At 42.5% G+C, this 18,642-nt stretch overlaps 1 protein-coding gene across 1 annotated transcript in view; it reads right to left on the reverse strand.

Annotated features, from left to right (window-relative positions):
* The window catches only part of plcl1 (phospholipase C like 1 (inactive)), a 158,801-nt gene that overhangs the window by 19,980 nt on the left and 120,179 nt on the right, over positions 1–18,642 (reverse strand). Inside the window, exons 3-7 of the mRNA XM_023336621.1 lie at positions 15,557–15,844; positions 15,160–15,456; positions 13,039–13,430; positions 9,835–10,951; positions 8,840–9,016 (exon numbers count right to left, since the gene is read on the reverse strand). Of these exons, the coding sequence (XP_023192389.1) occupies positions 8,840–9,016; positions 9,835–10,951; positions 13,039–13,430; positions 15,160–15,456; positions 15,557–15,844 (2,271 nt within the window). The remainder of the gene's footprint in view (positions 1–8,839; positions 9,017–9,834; positions 10,952–13,038; positions 13,431–15,159; positions 15,457–15,556; positions 15,845–18,642) is intronic.

Below are 18,642 nucleotides of genomic sequence, written 5' to 3' on the forward strand. Positions count from 1 at the left end.
CTATACTGTATTAACCTATGATTTCCTACTAAGAAACCCATGTGTATGTATGTGTTTGTCTACTCTTGCATGTAATATCCAGAGCAGAGTTCACGAGCCCCAGCAGCTCCAGTCTTCCACTTTGACTCACATGGCTCTAAACTTGTGAATTCAGCCGAAACCAACTCATAAAAGCTGTTATAAACAAGCTGCTGGCACTGAACGCAGCACTGAACCATTATGGCCTGCTGACATTTAAACAAACTTCAAAGCTGCACATTACAACAATCTTTACAAACGCATAAGACTGGTGACTGACTGTTAAGAGTCAATAAACAGGGAGCTGGCGTTTAATTTAAGGTGATTAGAGAGAAATATATGAGTACAATTCATCCATCTGTTTTCTATAGCAGCTTTGTCCTGTTCACAACATCACAAGTCTGATACAGTCCAAGTCCACTTAATTATAATCTGATTAGACTCGACACAGATTGTTTGTAAAATGTTGCCCAAACAGTGAAGTGAACGGGTTGCTTTGTTGGTTGGGGGACCTTCACAAAAATCTGGAGCGGCACGTTTAGAGTTCCAGCTCAAACTGTGCGACTACAGTTCAATAATTCATGTTGTAATTCGACCCGATGCTCAGATGTGAACTGACTGATGTGACGCGTCATAGCCTGGAATCCAGGAACTACAAAGAAGAAGAAGAAGAAGAAGAACCAGGAAGTGAGGAGACATTTAGCCGAGAAGAAGAGAATGTCCAGCAAAGGCAGACACATTAACTGAATTTCCATTGACACACAGTCAATGTAAAATGCGCAATTTGACATTTTGAAAATAAATTAGTTTAATGAAAACACCAAAAATTCTATAAAGTTTTGTTGCTAAGATTGGTTTATTTCACAAAACTGCAATGGAAAATTATTATTTTTTTGTATCACAAGAGTTACATGATCAACAGCCGGATTTTGCCAGGAAGTAGTCAGAGTAGCCATGGAATGTTTTTAATGACTTATTGCGTGAACAAACTTATTCACCTACGATTTTAATTGCGTTTCCTATTTATTGGAAATTGTGTTTTTTTGACATTAGCAGATTATAGACAGTTTTGCTCACATTTGGAATGGAGATGCAGCTCTTGTCAAACCTTGCCAGTCTGTGTGGAGAAACATCCACTTTAACTCACTAAAGTTAACTGTATAACTTTACTGCAGGGTTTTGTGTTTGCAAACATACTGATGAGAAACACATTTATTTTTATTTGTCTTTGAAAATGCTTGCAGTTCATAAACTGCGACATTGAAATTTCTATCTTTTTTATTGACACATCTACTTTCAAGTAGTACTTACATATTTGGTATATTGCTTGTTGTCCTTAATTACAGAATGTCAGACTTATATACTTTCTTGAGTAACATTCCAGTGAGTGACTTGTGAGCAATAGCTAAGCAGACGCACTGGAGCAGCGGAGCTGATGCACGCTGAGGTTCAGCTGCAGTTTGAAACATTTCTTCAGGCTGAGTTGTTGATCTGTAACAACAGATCTGATCTTCTGATGCAAGCTTCAAAGAAAAGCAGGACGTCTGTGCATCTGATGTGCAAATTGTGTCCACATGATGGAACATCATCTAGGGTGCATGAGCATAGCTCCACACGTTTAATAACAGACCCATGTTGTCTCAGATCACTTTCAAGAAGTTTTATTTCAAAAGTTTTAGTTTTTTTCAGGAAATACATCTTATTTATAAAAACAGGTCTCTGTGTTCCTTGGGCTTTATGATTCTAATATTCTCTAACAAACTTCTGAGGTGTCAGTATTTATACTGCATTGATCCTGAGAATACATACATTACACACAGATGGGCTGTGTACTTGACATCTGAGGGTGACCTTTTCAATTCGGATGTTATTTCTAGCTTTGAGAAAATTGAAACATTCTTTTCTATCTAACCATATTTTAAGTTATGTTTCTTTGCCAGTTTAAAAGTTACCATTTCAAACCACTGTCAGGTTTTTGGGGGTCACCAAAGGTAGAAGCAGAGACCGGCTCCATCAGGGTAGAGTTTTGTTTTCACCTGTGCTGCTTCTTAACGAGCCGCAGATGAATTCGAAACGTCTGAATAGTCCCATTCATCGACGTAATTATGAGAGATGATTACAGAGACGTTTTTTTAATCCGGCTCCTCTCTTCATTCTGCCTTAGAGTTCCTGCAGAATCATTTCTTGTTCCGATCCAAGGTGAAACAGAACTGGTTTGGAAGGAAGGATTTTAGATGAACAGTGTTTGCAGAAACTTTTGACCTGGGCAAACGTGAGTGAGGCGGGGGATTTTAAAACAGGAAGTACCCACATGATACAGATTAGCATTTGTGACCTCTGACATTTGCATATTTCACACTGTACTTTAAGTTTCACAGGCAAGAATTTGATACATATAATAAATTACAGATGTGATTATAAAAGCTTTGATGACAGTAACTGTAGGAGATCAGAGGGTTACTGTACTTATAAGTTCAGGTTTGTAGTAATTTCCTTCAGTCTGACATGGAATCTGATACACATATTCCATTCTAATGAAAGTGTTATAAGGTCACACTTTATTTTAGCAGTACATACAATAAAAAATAATCTGTTGGAATAATAATTTTTTTAAAATTAAAAATATACAGATTTTTTGCAATGTGGTTTGAACGGTCACTCTGCTCAGAAAAAGAAAATTACTAGAGATAATTATATAGTTATTGGGAATTATCAGACAAGACAGGGCAGCTCAATTTTTTCACAGACTGATGACTCATAACATACTGTTACAACATAGTGTAATGTATATTTTCTAAAAGTTGCTTCTGGTTCCTAGACCAACCAAATGGGCCGAATGAATAGGTTGCAGAAGCCAGCTAATCAGTAATTATGTGTCACCAATCACATAAAAAAAAATCAACAGTTTGTGGTTTCAGGACTGTATGTCAACATTTGTTAGCTTAATGAATTTGTAGAACAGAGCAGAAAGTTTTAGCACAGCAAAAATGTGAATTACATTTTCTCACAACCAGATGCAGTGCAGCTCGTCTCTTAAGGAATAATTATAAGGCACAATGAATGAACACATAAACAAATATTTGGTTTCCTGGATCTCCTTCTGCCAGATCAAACCATCAATAATCACCTGATCTTTCTCTCCATCTTCATCCTCCGTACAACCTGTCCTCCCTCCTACACTCTCACTGCTCAACCTGCTCCAGCCTCCATGTTTTATTCACTCAACCTGCTCCAACCCTCCCAGAACATCCTAACGTCAGTCAGTAACATTAATCTCAGTCTGTCCAGCCTTCCGATTCATATTCCACAAAGATGAACTCATATCTCATCTGTTCCCCTCTACCACTACTAGACCTCCACATTATTCACATCATTGTAACATAAACTTTTTAAAACTTTTCTTTGGTCTCCTGAGAATAATCATGCATGTGGGTCAGAAGCTTATCTAAAACCATGACACAGAGTGACTTGTTGCAGTTGTGTTTATATATAATGGATGTGAAATGCATAAATATGCACCATGTATTGTGTTTTCTTCTGAACATATAGGTCCTCAGAGTTTTGCAACTTAAATTTTCAACTTTAATTTGAAACATAATGCAGGTGTGAACTATTTATCACATTCTACAGCTGCAGGTAATGCTAATTTGGTCGACAAAATATGAAATGAGTGGTTGATCAGTCAGTGATTATAATCCACCGCAGCATCCTTCAGCAGTACCTTCTGTTCTGAATTTATTAAGATGCCTACATTATTCCAAACTCCCACAAATTAAATTGAATCTTCAAATGTAAAACTGACGAGTTAAATCAGATGAGGTCATCCTCACTAAACCTCAACTACCAGGCGAGAACGTCTTAGGTGGAGCTAAACTTAAGAGAAATAGAATCAGCTCATCTGAATTTATGTTTATGTATTTATATTTATGTCAATCTTTGACTTCCTTGTTGTGAGTCTGACATGTGTCACTCACTTCAGGCCCCACCCCCTTTCTATTTTACCCATGAATAGAAAGAAGTTGTGTTTTTATTTTATTTTGGAGTGGCCATTGGGCCCCAATTAGCCTTGTTAAAAGCCTCCTGGATTCACTCCTGTGTTTTACATATTCGTTAAAGCTGTCACCATGTTGTGATGTATGCTATGAGACAGACAATTAGGGAAAAATCCATCTCCTCCACCAATAATAGCTCAGGATTGGTTGTTTTTTGTGATCAAAAACAACCAATCAGAGCCAGGAGGAGGGTATTGGCGCTGTCTATCAACATCACATACTCGCTGCTAAGTGTTCTAGTGGCGGAGAAACCACTTACTACTACAGGAAAATCGTTTATCAGCCGTCATCAGTGCCTAGCATTCAGCACAGAACCTGCTGACGGAGAAAAGCCGGAGCAATAGCTGACAAGAATGGGGGGAAGAAAGGCAGGAGAAAGTAACTCTCCCTCTGTGCGGACCGCTCCAGACGTTTGTTTTCAGATCTCTTTGCTTCAGATGTCATTCACATTTTGGGGAAATATGAGGTTTCACGCAGTTTTCAGTTTTTAAAACTGACTGTGGAGAATTGAAATAAATCTAATATAATTTCACTTGTCAGCAGGCGTTTCTAAAGCCGTGAAAGCAGCCAGTTTGTTTCACTCTGCTTGCCACGGCCTCCTCATGCTACATTAGTTTGGATGAAGCAATCCCGACTTCCAAATTAGGGACCGAGTGAGTAGAAAAGATGTGGAGCTCCTGGCTCAACGGACCCAGGTTTGTTTTCTCTCAGAAGGTTTGCTTTAGAAGCAGCTTAAACTTTTTATGAGGAGCACCTCAGCCTAGCTGCCTGACTACAAAGGTCCAATTTAGTTTATCTCGCTATCTCTCATCATGATGTTTTGAAATGACTCATTATCATTATGCTGGTTTTCTTACAAACATATAATCTGCAGTGCAGGGAGTGTAACAAACAAGTACAGTCATGGTCAAAGCTGCACCCTCCTTCTGTCCTACTTTTTATATTATCAAGGCATAAAAAAGCTCTGGTGGTTTAAAGCTGTAGTATTCAACTTTTATTAAAATACATGTTTATACATGTTTGTTAAAGTTATCGTTATGTTGTGACAGTATAATATAATATAGATAATCTGCAAAAAAAATTGACTTCCTTTGCTTTCTCTCCCAGTGCTAACTACAGAAATACTCAGGCAGAAACAACCAATCAGAGCCAGGAGGAGGGTCTTAGCACTGTCAATCACCCTCATGTACCTTTCTCTCTGCTACGCCTCAGTTTGTTCGCCACACAGAGCCTGCCATGAATGCTAAGACTAGTTAGCAAGGTAACCAATGACAACGGATAAACAGTTTTCCTGGACCAGTAAGTTGTTTCTCCGCCATTAAAACATTTAACATTGTCTTCATGAGGTTGATTGACAGCACTAAGCCCCTCCTCATGGCTCTGATTGGTTGTTTTTAACTGGTGTATTTTTGCAAATGGCAAATAATTTCTCAGGGAGGTGGTGGAGGAGCTTGATTTTTTTCCCACAGATTATGTCTCATATTACACAGTCCAATTCAAATTGAAAAATACTTTATTGATCCCAGGAAGAAATTGAATAATGAATTAGATAATTGTCACGACATGCTGACAGTTTTAACAAATATGTAATAAACAGTGGTGCTCATTGGGGGTAGATAGTGGGGCTGTAGCCCCCCCACCCCATAAAAGACCCCCGCTCCCTTTAATAAATCATATTCGGTTCATAGAATCCAAACAGTCGTCTTTTTCAATCAAGACAAAAATATAAAATTGCATAAATAAAAACATAAATAATGTTTAAATAATCAAAATATCAAAAATATACATGTGGACATTGTCCATTAATTTCAACAAATTGAGGCGGTGGCTCAATGAGCAACTGTACTTCTAGCCTCCACCTGTGGGAGGCGGTAATGTACCGTAACCAAGACGATAATACAACGAGGAGTCAAGTTTTCTCAGGTTCCCAACTTTCACATTCTCTAAAAGCAGTGCAACACAACACACGTCACACCCCCTCAAACACACAGTTCTAACACACACACGCGCGCACGCCCCCACACACACACCACCTCTATGAGTGCCGACAGCTGAGACAGCAGTTTCCTGTCAAAGCCCTGAATCTTAGTTCATCCTCAGCTTGTGTCTGAGCTCGGCCCCTGTGGCGGTGCCTCGGGGTCAAATGATTAAGACACACACACGCAAACAGTATCTCCTCACCTGTGCTGTGTATCTGACTGGGAGATGCTCTGTAATTCTGGGTGTCTGATGGGGCTGTGTGTGTGTCAGAGGTGTGTGTCTGACACACCTCCCTGTAGTCCCACTAAGACCTGGGTTATACATTCTACGTCTAATGAGTTAGGCTGACTTACACACCTGTGTTTTTTGTTGTTGCCAAGAACTTTTCAGCGATATTACCGATTACCTGACAGACTGAGGTTCCTGCAGCCACAGATAGACACAACCGAGTCACAAACTACAGTTTGTACAAACAAAATGATGCTCAAGAAAAATTAAAATGAGTTATGTGTTGTTTATAATGAAAACGCAGAAGCCTCAAAGCTGCAGTATCTCACCTTCATGAAAAATATTTTTTTTTATATTTGTTGAAACTCTCACTATGTCGTGACAATTTGGTATGAGACAGATAAACTGTGAAAAACTGAGCTCTTTCTGTTTTCCAGTCAAATAGTGGCATTTTATAGCACAATCAAGTAACTTTGTTGCCCTCAGTTGTTATAAAAATGCTATATATTTTAAATATGACTTACAAGAAATTTGACTTTGTAATCCAACACCTTGAAATTGGGTCACAGTCTCTCTAAAAACTCCTGCTCCTTCTGAAACTCCGCCTTCAGAAAGTCATCACAACATGGCTCCTCTATTAACCCTTTAACAATGTTTTTATCGGTGTTGCACTGAGAAGTAGCTCCTATAATGAACTCAGTAGATGTGCAGTTCCACCAGGTGTTTGCTAATTGCTGCTGGCTAGTCTGAAGGAGCTGAGTGGAGGAGATGCGGGAGGAGGACTGCTCTGTGAAACGGAAGCTTAGAAACTGCAGCTCTGAGAAGGAGATACGTCCTTGAAGGCGGGGCTAGGTCCACCCAGGCGTTTTGCACAGCTGAATGGTTGCCATGGAGATCAAAGGATTTCTCAAACACACGAAAGATTTAAAGCAACACTCCATGCATGTTCTTGATCACAGAATCATATTACAACATGATGTAAAGCTAAAAAAAAAGTCTATTTTACATAAAACTGCCCCATTAAGAGCCACATCCTGAATAATGAAGGAATTACTCTCCACTGTCTGCCGGTCAGAAGCTTGGTTTAGTTGGTGACCCAGTTGCTACGGTATCAGATGTGCAGAGAGGCAAAGCTGCGGCGTCATTTACCTGAGGCAGCGGATCTCTCTGTCACACTGAAATGAAAGGCAGGTATACAATAACATGAGGTAAAAATAAGATATTTTCTCTTTATAAACATTGTTGTTGTTTGTATTAGGCCAATCACAGAACGGCAAACAGACCTTAACATGCCGAGTACGCTGAACACCACAGAGGAAAAATAAGGCTACCAAGAGTCCGGGAGGCGATGAAAAGGACAAAATAAAAACCCCTATATGGGTCATGAAAATGAAAATAAAGTATCTGAACAAAACCGAGTAGCACACTCAAACGGAGCTTTATACGTGTGATTCACTAATGCGCATGCACACACACACTGCCGTCTCAGACAGACAAACCGTCCATCCAAATCTTATTTAAAGCCCGTCTCCTGCCAAACAGTCACTGCAATTACTGCCTACTGATTACAGGTATTATTCCAATCTTTTTCAGTCTTTGTGGAGGTACATTATGTCTGCAGGAAGCAACACACACACACACACACACACACACCCACAATGGGAACGCCAAGCGCGTATGATTTGCGACTGTTCGTCATTATGGCTCAGCTACAATCACGCAGGACTCTGTCAGTGAGGGGCAACAAGGCTCAAGCAGCAAGTCATCAAACGTCATCTGTTTTAATGAATCTGCCGCATACAGCAGTGTTTTCACAGGAGCACTTCATTTAGACCTTGATGGTCCTAACCCTGCCGCCCGCCCACCCCGTTCCATTAACCACGCAGGGTTCTGTTCGCCTGCAGGTGCAGAGCAGACACGAACCTCTCCAAATCCACAGAGACCTCTGTCGTTTTGTTCACACTTCTGTTCATCTGTCATCTTAAAGAGGCGAGTCCTGTTTAACACACAATGTGTGTACTGCCGAGTTTAAACAGCTGAAGATTTCTGATAACAACGTCAATCACAGCACACGTCACACTTCCTTTTTTAGTCACACGGAGCTGATAAACGTTTCTCAAACACCAACAAAGAGCCTTTGGTGGCCTAAGTAACATTAAGCAGTCTAAGCAGGATTATCATAAAGAGCTGCCATGCATTTATATAACAAGATTTAAAATTCTAGCTGTTTTTTTTCTGCATTTGCTTTAAGAGCTTTATGAGCAGATGAACACAAATGACCAATTTTTGGCCCTCATTGAGTTTATGAAGCTCCAGCACAGGGTTATGATAGGTTTTGGAAATGCTACAACCTCACTTTAGTGAAATCATGCAAAGCTTCATCATTTACAGTTTAAACAGGAAGTTTACATACAACCGAATTTTTTTTCCCTTTGAGAAGTTAAATCAGACCAAACTACTCTCGATTCAAGACAGTTGGAATCACCAGAAATATTTATATTTGCTAAATGTCATAACAATGAGGTCAGATATCTATTAATTTATTAATGTCTTCGACTTACCTGGAACTCAAAGGTCTCGTCAAACATGGGCTCGTCCTGGTTCTGAGCGGCGGTGCGTGTCCGCTGCTCTGCACAGTCAGCTGGGACGCCGTGCAGCTCCAGCACAACGTACGGGTCAATGACCTCACCTTTGGCCCCTGACCCCTGAGGCTTGGGCAGGTTGTGGGCACTGATCACCTGCTCAACAAAACATAGAGTAACTCATGTTAAGTTCATCAGAAAAAAATCTCTGAAGACAACCTTTATATCCAAGGGGTTTAGCAGGGTCAAAGGGCAGGCTCACTGTATATCACTTTCTACATCAGTATCAGTCGATGTGATTTCAGTCATTGTTTAACTTATTGGTATCAGTCTGATAAATAGAAAAATGCTGATATTAACCGCCAATATTCATCATTGTGTTGGTTATGTGGTATTAGTTTTGGTCATGTGACAGTGATGGTGATGCAACAGAGGACTGGGTGACATAGTGTCATTTTACAGCACAAACAAGCAACTATGTTACGTAAAATTGTTACAAAGATCAAAGAAATTTAACTCAACCTCTTGAAATTGTGCCTTTGTCTCTTTAAAAGTTCCTGCTCTTTCTGAAACCCCGCCTTCAGGAATTCATCCCAACATGGCTCCTCTCTTAACCCTTTAACAACATTTTTACCAGCGCTGCTCTGAGAAGTAGCTCCTATAATGAGCTCAGGAACAGCAGTTTCAACAGGTGATTGCTAATTGCTTCTGGCTAGTTTGAAGGAGCTGAGTGGAGGAAACTGCATCTCTAAAGAGGAGCTTCGTCTCAAAGGTGGCAGCTGAATGGTTGCCACGAGAGATTAAAGGATTTCTCAAACAGCCATGAAAAAAATCAAGGCAACACTCCAGGTATGTTTTTGATGATGGCGTAGCATTATAATTTACATAACACTGCCCTTTTAAGTATATGATACTGAAGTTTTTGTTATTAATTGTTGAGTGTTAAATTAAAAACAACAGAGCAGCTTCTGGACCTTAATGCGCAGAGTCTGAGGCGGGACTCCTGGCACGCAGCCGTGCGTGTGGGCGCTGAAGTACGACACCTCGTCCCTCATCACGGCGGGCCGGAGGACGTAGCCGCTCCCCCCGTTCTGAGTGAAGCGGCCCCGGTGAAGGTCCAGCATGGCGCCCGGAGTCTGTTGGTTCAAGGCCACGAGCTGGACCCCTCCCTTCCAGTATCCCTGCGGGTTGGGGTTGCTGGAGTCCAGGCGCACTGAGCTGGGCCGTACCCTGGTCAGGGTGCGCTTGGTGAACACCACCAGGTCCTCCGGGCTCTCACTGGTTAGCCGCCCGGCCTCTCCCTCACCCAGGGAGCACATCCTCCAGTAAGGCAGCTCCAGAGGGACGGGCGAGCCGGGGGATGAGGGGCTGCTGGGGGGGGACTGCTGCTGGGTCTGCTTGTAGCTTCCCCTCTGGGCGTAGAAGCTGCGGCTGCTGGTCCGGGCAACAGCCACCAGGTCCGACAGCTCCCTGTGGAGGCTGAGCTTCCTGGGCTGGGAAGGAGGCGGGACCACCAAGACCACACCCAGTTCCTCCTCCCCAGGGATGGTCATCCTTCTTCCTGCCAGGGGCCCGCCCCCTCCGATCTCCTCGTCCTCCTCAGACACCTCCCCATCAGAGCCCTCCTCCTCGGGAGGGAGCTTCTTCCCCACTAGGAGGATCCGCCCCTTCAGCTGCTCGGGGGAGGGCAGAGTGGTGGCCCGCCCCCCCAGACTCACATGCTGGGCATCGGGGGTGTAAAGCCGGGACCCGAACACCTTCTTCAGGTGGTGGGCCATGGTGCGCTGCTGACCCGGGGAGCACCGGTGACACAGGTACAGCAGCAAAGGGTACTGGGAAGTCAGGAAGGCGTATTTATTGACCACCTCCAGTGCAGAGCGAATGGTAACAGGCGCGTGGTGGTGGTGGAGGTGGTGATGGTGACGAGAGACGTCGGGCCCATAGTCGACCCCGAGCAGAGGCTCGCCCTCGGGGCCATCGGTCACTCCCAGCTCCAGGCACCGGCAGCCGGACTGCAGGGCCTTGATGAGGCCGCCGAGGTCGGCTCTGCCGTGGACCTGGTCGTCCAGCAGGTAGGATCGGTACGAAGTACTGCGGGGGACACACACACAGGGACAGCTCAGAAAACACACACACACAGATAGAAAACATACAACAATGAGTCAGAAAAACACAGGGACAGGTCAGTCATTACGTGGTTTATATGGAGAATTAGTTGCAGTGAATTGTATTTATAGTTTTGAGGATAAAGAGGAATGAATCCATGTGTACAGATATTTCAAACATTGACTACTGAAGGTTTTTATAAAACTATGTGATGAGAATATATAGTTTTGCAAGACAAAACTATACAGATCAATATAGTTCAGTACAGATCATTTCTGCTGGTTACTACAGTGTTTTGTTACAGGGTTTCCTATGATGCACAGAAAAAAAAAAATCATCCAATTAGCTTTTTGCTTTGTCCAGAGGGTCTGAGCTCTCCGCTATTGAGAAACAATTGCTTGGACTGTGTTGAAGTTTTCAATTTTACCCAATCACTGACGTTTTCCCCGAGACGTATATAATGCACCAGTATTACGCTATGAAGCTTACCGGAAATAAGCAACCATCCTCCACTGTGCAGAGAAAAGCGCAGATCTGAACCAGGCGGCTGCTAACGTTAATTTAATCATTTGGAAGTGTGACCAATACGGCTTGAATGGCTTTCTTCACTTCCTCTGTTGGCATTGATAAAACAGTTCAGAAAATCGACATCATGATTCATAAATCCCCCTTCTGTTTGCTGATTGGCCTGTTAAAAAATCTACCAGAGAGAGTCCAAGTGAAACCCAGAAAGTGAGATTTTATTCAATAGGAATTGCACAGGAAGGTAACAGCCAGACTAGGCTGGAGTTTTATTTAGCAGACGTCACTCCACTACTCCCTGACTTCAACAGGTCAAGTTCCATGTCCTGTGGCTCCTCAAACCTTAAACTCTCTGAACCCAGTCAGTCTGGCTTGAATCCTTTTTTTCCTCAGAGGAACATCAGCTTATTATCCACCCCTACACTGATTCCTATCGTTATTTGTGGCATCATGATGGTGGAATAAGCCACCAAGAGAGCGCGACTGCACGTGTTTTAGGTATTCTGAAGATTAATCTGGTCATAGAACACCTGCTCTCTAAGTGTTCTTCCTGCATGATGTCCTATAAAAACAACAAGTCGGTCTGAGGAGTAGTTTTATGAGCCCTTTTTGGAGGAAGAGGGAAAATATTTCTCGTTTCTTTACCTGACTGTAAGCTGTAAAGCCCTGGCTTTTGCAAGAGTGCTTCACTGAGTAAGACGCGGCTTCAGATGACCTAACATAGCGTGTAACGTAAAACTGGCACAATAACTGCAACTTAATGTGCGTATTGGTTTCAAATGTTGGATTTAGTGCTGGCTCTCACACAGCCGTGAGTAAGCAGAACCATCTGGCAGATGTGCAGAAAGCAGCCACTGAATGAACCCAGTGCAGAGTCGTGTGTGGAGACTTTGCAACAGTGCAGAACAATATGTGCTTATGGGAAATATGCTTATCTAAAAAAAAAAAAAACATTTCTTCGGTCAGCTAACCCCCGTACCAGTGTAACGGGATTTGTTGGTGCTCATGCAGATAACTGTGAGAGTGCTCTAAAAAGTGAAAACAATGCCAGAATCAGAAAACCTAAGCATGCATACATAACCAGCTGTGGTGTTAGGATTGATTGGTGTTTGAACTGCAGTAACACCTGTGATTACACAGAAACTGTGGGCTTATTTATAATTAGTAAGCTGTGTTGTACAGACACAGCTGGAGAGCATTTTGCTTTCCATCTATAGTTTTGTATCATGTACAGGACCATGCAAAAATATGCAAACCCCTTACGCTTTTTTACATTTTGTCACATTACAAACACACATCCTTTGGAAAGGATCAGTCAGTGCAGCAGCCAAGAGGAGGTTGGAGGAGGTTTGTTTTCTATTTTCTCTCTTTCTACTAAAAACTGGATGAGAAATGTTTTCAGTCTGGTGTTTTGGTCTCAACTAGCTCTACTTTCTGAAGGACAATTTTGTTTGCAGAAACTTCCTAATTTATTTTATTTATTGTTTCTGTCTCTATAGAATCTACATATTTTTCTTTTCCTGCTCTTCTAGCAAAGTGAGCCGTCAAACCTGATGTAATAGTGGGACAGGGGCAGGTTCATGTCCTGGCAGACGCCCAGGTGTTCAGGGTCCAGAAGTTGACACTCGGGCGACTGCAGGTAGCGGGCGAACCCGTCCAGGCCCAGCAGGCCGCGCTCCCGGCCCTGCGCCGACGGCTCGTAGCGCTTCAGCAGCTCCCAGCAGCCTTCGGTCGTAGCAAGGGACAAGCCCTGCTCCGTCTCCAGGAAGAGGCGGAGGTCTTGAGGGTCCAGGCACTCGCGGTCCTGGGACAGCTGAACCAGCAGGAAGTAAACATCGGGTCGGGTGCAGAGCTCACAGAAGGCCTCCTGGAACTCCTCCCTCGTCACGTGGGAGGTGAGCTTCTCCTTGCTCCGCTGGATCTCCTTAAATCGCAGGCGGACCTGTGGAAAGCACAGAGAGCATGATCAGGTATGAACCGGTCAGTCTGAGTCACAGAAAACTCATTTAGGTAACTACTGACCCAACACTTAGCAAGCTAATTAAAAAAAAGGAATAAATGTGGCTTCAGCCAACTTTCTATATTTATTTCAGTGAAGCAAGATGCTGCAGATCTTCTATCAGTCTGTTGTTTCATCTCTTCATTCTTCATCTCTTGGGGCAGCAGCATCAGAGCCAGAGACCTAGAGGCTCAACAAGCTGATAAAGAAGGCTGGTTCTGTTCTGGTTCAGCTCTAGGGACGACTGTGGAACCTCTGGAGATGATGCAAAGAAGGATTTTACATAAAATCAACAAAACTATGGACAATCCTGAGCATCCTCTTCATGATGCTAGCTGCGTTTTTGTTACAAATGTATTCAAACTTTTGTTGAAGTTCCACTAATGTTGAAAAAAAAACTGTGTCACAAATGTGGTGTTTCCATTAAAGAAGAAACACAATTAAAACCACATGTGAATAAGTTTGTTCATGCGATAAATCATTAAAAAAACAAGCCACGCTTTCATCCTCCCACCACTTCCTGTCGTCTTCTCCGTCTTCTCCTCCAGTAGTAACAGCTGGTTGTTCATCATGTGACTGGACTGATGCGAAAGAAAGTTTTTCCATTGTGGTTTTGCAGAGTACGCTAATTTTGATACAGCTGTAAAACAACCACACCCTGGTCCCAAAACTTTTTATCAAAAAATTTGTTTTTGTGAAATTGGCGTGTTTCCAATAAGCAAATTTATTTTCAGAATTCCAATTTGCGCAATTTTTTTGGTCAATGGAAATGTAGCTACTGCCTTAGAAAAAAAGTGTCTTCAGTCAGAAGCTTCTTCAGATTCGCTGCAACACAGACCGCTACGATCTCTTCTTGTAGATGTAGTTCCATCTACATGATTCTCTGATGAATTTTGAATTAATGAGTTGCAACAATATTTAGTTTCCCTTTGGGATTAACAAAGCAGTTTTGAATTTGAATTTTCAATAAGGATGTTACAGTGAGCCACAGTGAATTATGAAACTCCTCCTACATTTCCTCTCTGCTCTCTCCATCATTTAATCTCTGCCCGTGCTTGCAGCAGTTCTCTTCCGATCTGATCTTGGCAAAGGTATGTTCCTGCTTTTTATCTCCTAAGCCCAAACAGATTCTTTTGGTTGCTTGCGATGTGAAAATAATTCAGGACAGTGTCCTTCAGAAACTCTGGTCATGATGGACAAAATGCTCTGTTGTTCAGCAAAACACCCACCGAAAAAAAACACACTTTTCAACCCACTTTACGCCAAGACTCTGACCTGCTTGGATTCAAAGTGAATTACAGCTTGTCACTTATCAGCTTCAGCAAAAAAAGGCCAATATTATAAATTCTTCATATGTAAAATTAGTTGTAGAAAACAGCATTGGAAGCATTCGAAGATCTATAATTGAAGAAAAATAAAGCAATTTAACTTTTGTTTCAGCTGAGAGACATGGCTTCACTCTTTGATGATCTGATTCAGATCTGGATCAATTCACATTAATTTGTGGCAAAAGAATAGAAATGAGAAATAACTTGTGCTTCCTATACTCAAACTTCAGACCCAATGGGTAAAGCTGTTTTTATGAACTGTGCCATCACTTTGCCAATGGAAAATTACCTTGGAGGCACAAAGATCAAATTTAGAAAACGCATGATTCTAAGTCCCGTCTTACCTTGGCCTCCTTGATGCCAGGGCACAGCTTGCAGACTGTGGTGACAGCCACATCCTCTGATACAATCCCGTAGCCATCCTCGTCAACCAGCGCGAACTCTGCTGCCAGCCACTCTCTCCTCATCTTGCTTCCCAGACTGCCTTCTACCGCCAAGCCACCTCCATCACCTGGCCCTCCTGCCACTACCCCACATCCTCCCCCTACCCCGCCGATGATCGAAGGGTGGGCGAGAAGGTACCGCAAGCCTGTCACCCAGATGTTGGCCACGTCAGCTGACAATGCCACCAAATCTAGAGACTGCAGAAGGGTGGGCAAAAATGTGGGATGGTTTTTTAAAAAAAAAACTGGCGATGACTTTTCAGAATTCCCCTTTCCAAAATAAAGATGGGCTTGTTACCTGGTACTCATCCCCATGAATGATGGAGAATGCGGCTTCCTCTGCCAGGTGTTCAGACAGAGGACCGTTATGAAGAAACGTCTCTGTGCTTTTCCCAGTGCGGACCTCCCTGATGGTGGACACATCCAGTCTGGCCCGCTCCGAGTCCTTTTTGGACGGCTCCCAGCGCAGGCAGCTCAGGTCTGTATCCAAGGTGTAGAAGCGACAGTACATCCTGGAATTGGGTCGGATCTTCTTCAGCTCACACCCACCTTGCATGAAAGCCAAGCAGTCCGCTGCACTGCTCACCTGCAACAAGAGGTCACACAAGTCTTGGACTAAGGGTCAAAGTGGAAACATGTTCATGGAAGGCAGTAGTTCGTAGGAGAAATCCAAAAATCCTTCCAATATGGATTTTCTAAGTTCAAATGAAACACGTTGAGCATTTTAAAAATCACTTTTAGGAAAACCTGCGGGTAGCTTGCTCTTCTGCCAGAAAGAATGGTCTTCATCTTATGAATGTTCTAAACTAACATGTGTGATGGGCTTCTCTTGAATCCAAAGATTTGAACACTTAAAGGGATATTTTGTCTTGTTTTCATGTGTATGTTGCACAAAATATATTTAGAACAGCTACAAACAAACTCATTTGTTTTAATCAAATACAAATTTGATATCCAAGCAAAACATGAATCAGCCACTGGTGGAGAACCCTTTATTGGCAAGAACAGAGGTCAGCCATTTCTTGTAGTTTCTCACTACGGCTGCAAACATCCCAGTTCTGTTCTACATAATCCCTAATTCTTTTAGTTTCTTGGTGGTTGCTGGGAAACCGCCAAGAAGCCTTCCACAGATGGAGGCTTCCATCTGTGGAAGGCTCCACAGATGGCTTCCTTAGCCTCTCTTAGGTTGCCCTGCTGGGATGTCTTGAGCTATTGTCCTACTGGAAGATGCATCCATGACCCATCTTTAGAGTTTTAGCAAATACACAAAGGTTATCCAGAAAGATTTTAAGGTACATGATCAGGCAAAATGATCAGGCATCTTCAAATCATAATGTTTGTAGCTCTTCTTCAAGTCGTGCTCAATGACTTGAAGATCATATTTTTCCTGATCCTAATATGTTGATCTCATAGGCTTGATTTTGGTCTCATTGAATCACAGATCTCTCTCCCAAACCTTCCCAGAATCCTTTAGATGTTGACTAACCAAACCTAAGACAGCCCCAGAAACCTTACAGGCCACTCAGTCTGTTACTGCGTCCTGTTACTAATACTGTTATTGAAGACTGCTCTCAACTGCCTCTCGTAGGTTTTGTACTGACCTCTCATCTCTCTTGTGATCAACCTCCCTTCATGAGACGTATAGAGCTCCAGACAGAGTGTGATTGAAGGTCAATTTAGATTTTCACCATTAGCCAAATAATGACACCAACTGTTATCACTTTTTCACAGAGTTGCTTGTGGCCCATCCCAACCTTGTACAGATCTGCAGCCATTAGGAGCTGAGATCAGTATCCATAATTAACTGATTGACAGATAATTATAATTTGTGAACCACACGGAGAAACAGACAAATAACTGGCAGCAGAATTCTAGCTGGCCTGTAGGTGATCGGACACTCGCTCTAAATGAGTTTGTACATTTTCAGTGTCTGTGGATAATATTCTATTTTTAATCACACTTCCATTAAAACTTTAACTTACAAAAATCAGTGGGAGATCAAATATTTATTCCCCCGCTGTAGTGAAGGAAAGCAGTCAGTACTAAGCGGACCTGGTTGGCCTTAGATCCGTTCAGTATTGTGTTCAACATGAGTCAGCCTGTACTTCCTAGTGAAAAGCCTCAGAAGATGTTTAATATCATGAAAGACATTGGTCTGGGGGTAATCTTTCTAGAGTTTCTCCCTACAGTACAACTAAGGATCCTGTTGTCTGTAGATGTACTCAAAACCCAGTAGGCTCTGGTGATTCTCCAACTGTACAGGGAATTAATGAACTCTAAGGTCACAGAGGGACGACAATCACTTCAACCTCAACCTGTACAAAACATAATGCAGAAACAATTTCTTTGTCCAATGTTTCAATGGCTCAGAAGCCCCTCATTCATGAAACTGGTTCTAGTGTTAAACCGCCGCTAATGCTAGCTTATCCTCTGCACCAAGTCCGATAAACTGCTTCCTTCTCAGGCCCAACTCTGAGCTGGGTCGGAAGAAAGAACCGCTTTTGTCAGGAGTTGGAGGCGGGCTTGAGGAGACCAACAACCAATAAAACATTGAGGTCACGTTTGGACTCATACAGTAAAAACACAGCCCTACAGCTTCAACTAAACATCAGATTAGCAGTGGAACAACACAGGCTAGCTGCTTCTAATATTTGTACATCCCCAGTCGCAGAGCTTAAGTGGGTCAAAGGGACACATTGAGCATCGCTCACAGCTGATGTTTCCTTCTGAATCCAAAAACACCATTTCCTCCACAGTTGTCATACACAATTTTTAAAGGGGAGGTAGCATGTATTTTCTAGGCACATAGTGCCATTTTACAGCACAAGCAAGTAACTTTGTTTCCTTCAGTTGTTGTAAAAACATTGTAAATATCAAACATGTCGCCTCTGTCTCTTTAAGAAGCTCCTGCTCTTTCTGACACGTTGTCTTCAGCTTGTCATGACAACATTCCTCCTTTCAGCCTTTAACAACATTATGATTGTTGGACTGAGAGTGGACTGTAAGTAAGAATAGATGTTTTTCTTTGTTGCTTGAAGAAGCTCCAGCCTTTCAACATTTTCTCCACATTCTTGCATCTCTTGTGAATATTAAGTGGCAAAATGTTATTTTCTGACTCCAAAAACGTCCACAAGCCGACGACGTGAGTTTGGGACATCTCTGCAGACTGTTTCAAAGGTTGCTCCACATAATGAACAACACCACACACCGTCTGCATGTGAAATAAACAGTGACTTTAATCAGAGACTTCTTCAGCTCCCTGGAATATGAACTGATGCAGGGAATCCATTAAAATAAGCTTACAAAGGATTGTTTTGTGTCACATCAGGGAGGCTGTTTCTAGACAATTGTATGAAGTGATCACATTATCTTCGATCTTTTTCA

The sequence above is a fragment of the Xiphophorus maculatus genome, chromosome 7 (genome assembly GCF_002775205.1).
Source record: "Xiphophorus maculatus strain JP 163 A chromosome 7, X_maculatus-5.0-male, whole genome shotgun sequence".
NCBI classification, from domain to species: Eukaryota; Metazoa; Chordata; class Actinopteri; order Cyprinodontiformes; family Poeciliidae; genus Xiphophorus; species Xiphophorus maculatus.